A 6,082-nucleotide genomic window follows, 5' to 3' on the forward strand; every position below is an offset into this window, starting at 1 on the left:
AAGGATGGAAGGATAAGAGGGTAGGTTATATGTATATGACAAACACACCTCACCATCCCAGCCTGCCAGCAAGAGCTTCTAACATTTAGCTTGGGTGTGTTTTTAATTGCCCACTACTCCACCCCCCCTCCCCCCTTTTCATTTTAGCTGTTTATCAGCAGTCCCCCTCGTGCGGTAAGCGCCCCGGGCCAAAGCTAACACCGTGTGCGCCTGCCCCAGCAAGTCCTCTTTCATGCTTCCGAGTCTCGCATTTCTGATACTTTCGGCACCTGGCTGCAAAGAACCAAGTCTGTGGCCCAGTTCTGCTGGACTTCCAGGTCCGCTCCTGTCTCGTGTCGCTTTAAGGAGGCGGCCCCGGGGGAGGGGGCCGACCCCGCCCGTTCCCAGCTCGGCTCCCAGACATCGGCATTTCCTCTCCACTCGCTGGCCCGGCCTCTTCTCTCCTCGGAAGAGGAAACTTCGCGGCCCAAGTAACGGGATCAGGGGAAGCCAGGGCCTGCGGCTCGAGAGCCCAGTTTCAGCGGTGCCAGAGGCTGGGACGAGGCCCGACCGACCCGACAGCCGGCCGACCCCAGCCTCGGCAGGGGCGGGCAGGGCAGGGAAGGCTCCGGACTTTGCAGGGCAGCGAACGGAGAGAGGCGCGGACCTGGAGAGGGCAGCAAACCGGCTGGGGGCCGGGACCGCAGCTGGCAGCGGGCATTGAGCCTGGACTCGGGGCCGGGAGAGGAGCAGAGTTGGGAACCGCCCGGAGCCCGAGACGGGACGGGAGCTGCGGAAAGGCCCGGGCCGAGGCGAGCGCTGGAGGGCGGGGCGGGGCAGAGCCGGAACCCAAGCTGGAAAGAGAACTTGAGCTGGGAGAAGAACTGAAGGGAGCCCGGGAGCCAGAGAAGGTGCGGCAACCGGCACAGGCACCGATCGAGAAGAGGAGGCTTGCCTTCCAGGAGCCAGCTTAGGGCTGAGCCAGCCCCCGGGAGGGAGACGGAGGCAGGACCGGGCTCGAGCTGCAGCGTGTATGCGGGGGCGGAGAAGGGGGCGCCACCGTCGCCGGCGCGGCGGGCCAGACCATGGGCTGACCACCAGCGGACGTTGCCCCGGGCGCCCAGAATGTCGGTGCACTACACCCTCAACCTGCGCGTCTTTTGGCCGCTGGTGACGGGCTTCTGCACGGCCCTGGTCTGCCTCTACCACGTCCTGAGCGGAAGGGGCAGCTCCGCCGCGCCCCAGGACGGCGAGGACACCGGCTTCCCGCTGCTCAAAGCGGTTCTCCTGCTGTTCCTGGGGTACCTCCTGCTGCGTTTTCGCCACGCCGCCCGGCAGCGCTTCCTGCCCCGTGCTCCCCACCAGGGGCTCGCCCCATCTTCAGCCAGACTCCTCCACGAGCCGGGCCTCAGTGTTTTACTGGAGAGTTACTACGAGCACGAAGTTCGCCTGTCTCCTCATGTGCTGGGCCACAGCAAAGCCCACGTGAGCCGCATCGTGGGCGAACTGGTCCGTGCGGGCCGGGCCCGGGGATCTCCAGGGCCCTCCCCCGGGGGAGCCCTAGCTTTGGCCTTCCGGGGGGACTTCGTCCAGGTGGGCAGCGCCTACGAGCAGCACAAGATCCGCCGGCCCGATGGCTTCGACGTGCTGGTCCCTTTGCGGCTTCCGCCCCTAGTGGCGCTGGAGCCTCGGGGCCTGGGCGCGGAGCCCGAGTTGCCCCTAGCAGTTCGTGGCTGCTTCGTGTGCGCCCTCAAGGCTCCACCGGCTTCGCCTAACGGCGGGGCCGGAGGCCAGTGGCACCGGGACTGCAAACCCTTCTCCGACGGCTTCTGCGTGGACCAGCGCGGCCGGCGCCATCTCTCAGCGGTGCTGGTGTCGCGTTGGTTCCAGGCGCACTTGCAGCGCTGCCTGGCCACGGTGCGCTACAGTTTGGAGGAGCGCTGCCGGGTCAGCCTATCCCCCGGGGGTCTCGACCAGCCCCCCACCCTGCACATCCTACCTTGCCGCACCGACTACGGCTGCTGCCGGCTCTCCATGGCCGTGCGCCTTATCCCGGCGGTACACCTGGGCGACGGAGTCTTCCTAGTGACACCGCCACTGCTTCCCCCGGGGCTCCCGTCGGAGCTCCCGGGAGGGCTAAGGGCCGAGGTCCTGTGGGGACTGAACACTGCCCGCCAGGAGCAGCGGCTGCTGGGCTGGCTGCAGGAACGAGCCCCGCCCGGGGCCTGCCACCTTAAATGCCTGCAGCTGCTAAAGGCACTGAGGGACCTGGGCGGCCGAGGGCTGGACCCTGTGGCCTCCTCGCAGTGGGGGCGCATCTTGTCCTCGTATACGCTCAAGACCGCGCTCCTGACACTGCTGCTGCTGCGCGGGGATTCTCTGCACACCTGGGAAGACGTGCGCTTGAGAGAGCGGCTGGAGGAGCTGCTGCTCTACCTGCGGGACTGCCTGCTCCGCCAGCGCCCGCTTTTCCACTGTCTTCTGGGCCCCGATGGAGCCGTCGGACTCACGACTGAGATCGGCCCCCCTGCCCAAAGTGCTGCGAGAAGCCGCCCCAGTTGACCTACTGGCCTCCTTCGACCAGCGCGCCCGGGAGTTCGTGGCAGCGCGACTGGTGTACACGTGGCGCCGGCTGCCCCAGCTTCTCCGAGCCTACGGAGGACCCCGCTACCTGGCCAGGACCCCCCAGCCTCGGAACCAGCGGGTCCAAGGTTTCCCGGAGCACGATCCCTAAAACAGGGAAAGTGTCCTCATCTAACTGACCACTAATCCCCAGTAGGGGTCCTGAGGGATACAGTCACTAGTTTAGTAGGGTCCCTCTCGAAGTCTTCTTGGGGGGGGGATAAGATGCTGTTGGTTTTGGGGGTGGGAGGAGGTGCGTCACAACCTTTGGGTCTCTAGAATGAATGAATCATCATTAAGAGACCAGCCCTGGCTGCATATTTTTGGAGCCTCCAGAGTTTGGCCCTGGCCTTCCTTACACTATATGTACTAGAGATATATACATTCCTGCCACTACCTTGGGAACAAAGAAAACACAGTGCAAATGTCCATTCCTTTTTAATAGCTTATAGGAACCTAGACAATAGGAGAGTCCAGTTGGAAGGGGAGTTGGGGAGCATCTTTCGTCCAAGGCTCCATAGCATGTGGTCACTTGCCTTACAAAGATGAATCTGGATCTTAAAACACAGCTGGAGGAAGAGGGCATCATGTACTGTGTAACTTAGTTATAGATTCTACAAATTGGTATTCCTGTGCTCTGTGAGCATTGCAATTAAGAGCATGTTTGACAAGATTTCAAAACATTCCGTTGCTCAACATGCCAAAGGGTAATGGGAGAATTTGTTAGGAAAAAAACCCTTTTAAGGAGAAAATAGCACTTTATTTTGATAAATGCCTTAATTTTATAGTAATTGTTATTACCAAGTGTTGCATTTTGCAGACCAATTATACGGCAATATAAATTAGTTGGCATACTTACTTAACATTCCTGAAGAAGCCAGGCAGTGAAAAATGCTAGTTAGTGCAAAGAACCATGGGTAGCAACAAATGTTTTTCAGCAACAGTGATGAGATCATAAAACTTATCAGTGCCTAGATTAGAGAGAGATGTTTTAGGCCTTCCCCTTGGCATGTTAAACCAAAACTTTGCTACTCCTTAGAAGCTAATCTTTTCCTCAATATTGCTCCCCTCCCCCACCTCCAAAATGCCTTATTGAAAACCAGGGCACCTGAGGGGATGCCTTCTCACTTTGGAATGACCCGTGTTTCATTGCACAGCCACCACCCAAGCTGAATTTAAGAGCCTGAAGAAGCCCTGAAGGAAGCTATGCCAATTCTGCAAGGATTATTCTAATACTGTGTATTCTCAGAGTCTGCCAAGCTTCCATAAAACAGCCGCATTTACATCCAGTACAACACTTTGGGCATAGATTGCAGGTTCATTAAGGATGGTTATTCCTGAGGCTGTAAAGGGAAAATAAAAAAAAGCAGAGGAGAGCTAGGGAAATAATAACCTTTGCCAACTATTCCCCCTACCCCCTAACCCCAGGCATAAATCATACCCAAGTAGATCCTGCATAGCATTAGAGTTCTTTTTCTTTGGGTGATCTTTTCTGAAATCTTTTCTTGCAAGCCTCTAAATTTCTAGCTTTGACTAATGTAGTCATATTTTTACCATTTGCCATTAGGCTGAAAATAGTCAGTTGTCCACTGATTGGAATGAAAGCTTTACAGCTTCAAATTAGGGTTTTAGATTTGGCCTAGCTTGTTTTGGGCTCTCTTTCTGTGTGTGTGTGTGTGTGTGTGTGTGTGTGTGTGTGTGTGTGTGTGTTTAAAATAAATGGATGGATATCCCAAGAATTCACGATCTTTAAAATAGAAGTTCTAATTTAACTGCCCAGAATAGGACCATTGTTGAGTGCTTGGACAATCTTGAGGAAGTTCCTCAAACCTTGCTGCTTTGGGAGGTTCTTCTCTCAAGTTTCTGGAATAATAATTTATAAGTAATAACCTCACATGAGGACTTCTCAGACTGGGCTGCACTGAACACTGGCTTCCTTTGAAGCATATGCTGGATCATTACGGAAACAATTTGGAAATGTGTCTTGGAGGAGTTAGTTTTTTGGTAGACAACTCAGTTTGTAGAAAAGTATGGAAAAGTTTTCGTTTCTATACCAAAAACCATTCCAGGTTATATATATATATATATATATATATATATACACACACACACACACACACACATATATGTATATGTATATATGTGTATGTGTGTGTGTATATATATATATATATATATCAGTGTTAGTCCTTAGGTACTGAATTTGCAAAAGCAATCTGTCTATAAGCATGGTGACATAAAGGAATCTAAACTTCACCGTTAAGATAAATGTCTTAATAAATATTAAGGTTATTATATCCTTTATCTCTATGTAAAAAATTGCATGTAATCAATCTAAAGAGCATTCTCATTAACCAGTTCAGGAACTGGGACGATTAAAAATAGTTGATTTAAAAATATTTCCATCTTAGCTTAGGACAAATTTTTTGACCTTTCAGGTGGGGAAATAGAAGAATTTGAGCAACTATAAAATTTTGGAAGGTTAATTTATCAAATTTTCTAACTGTGGTGATGGGTTCTTTTTTTAAATGTTATTTAAAAAAATATAAATCTGGTAACGTGCTGCATCAGCAGCCTTATTTTCAGGTATCCTATCTAAAGCCATGGCTATTCTCAAGGTTTTATTATTATTTTTATTATTTTTTTAAATTAATGGGGCATTGTATTTGTGTTTCTAAACATAAATGTCTTATTTATATGCCATGCTGAGCATTTGTTCTTTGTACATGGTAACCAAAGCTTAAAGATTTAGATCAATTTTGGTCAATGCTTAGTAGCCCAAAACATGTACTATGTACACATGAAATAATTATGGCATATAAGCAAGGGATGATGGTTGTCTTGGGCACTTGTTTATTTTTTTATTTTATTATGGCACCATTATTCCCTTGAATGAGCTACACTCCAGTGGGTAGTTCTTTCTCTATTTTTTTTTTAAATTTACACATTTTTCTTTCTTTCTTTCTTTTTTTTTGGTATGTGTTTGGTACTGGAGATAAAATAACATGGAGACCTCTAATGAGCTTGTTTTATTTTCCTACTGGTGCCACTGAATTGCTGGTTACATGAGTAACTAATAAGTTACATGATTTGCTGGTGCCTGTAGAAAATTGGAAGATGAATCATTTCTAGCCTGAGGCACCCAAAGGTAACTTCCACTGACCCCAATGGGAACCCTACTGTATTCTTCTGGGGAGGGTAGAATTAGAGCCTACAAATGTTTTTGCAAAATGAAGCATGAGAAAGGGAAAATGTGAAAGGGAAAAAAGAATCTTAGAAGGATTGGGAAAGTGAATCAAAGATGGCAAAGTCAGGATGGGTAGAAGAGTGGAGACTTGATGTGAAGATAGAAGAGAGGGTGAGAGCAAATTGAATAGAAGGAATTCATTTTAATTGTGTATCGTGTTAAATGGTCTACTCCTCAAATATATATATATATTAAAAACTCAGTATTTCTGGTTATAGGTAGTAGTTTTGTTAT

At 50.5% G+C, this 6,082-nt stretch overlaps 1 protein-coding gene across 1 annotated transcript; it reads left to right on the forward strand.

Moving 5' to 3' along the window:
* Positions 1–433: 433 nt before the first annotated feature.
* Positions 434–2,782, forward strand: ITPRIPL2 (ITPRIP like 2). Its single transcript, XM_043976286.1, is given in 2 exon segments — positions 434–2,502; positions 2,504–2,782. Coding segments are annotated over 2 exon segments (1,608 nt in total). The 5' UTR covers positions 434–1,104; the 3' UTR covers positions 2,714–2,782.
* Positions 2,783–6,082: the final 3,300 nt, after the last annotated feature.

The sequence above is a fragment of the Dromiciops gliroides genome, chromosome 1 (assembly GCF_019393635.1).
Source record: "Dromiciops gliroides isolate mDroGli1 chromosome 1, mDroGli1.pri, whole genome shotgun sequence".
Lineage (NCBI taxonomy): Eukaryota > Metazoa > Chordata > Mammalia > Microbiotheria > Microbiotheriidae > Dromiciops > Dromiciops gliroides.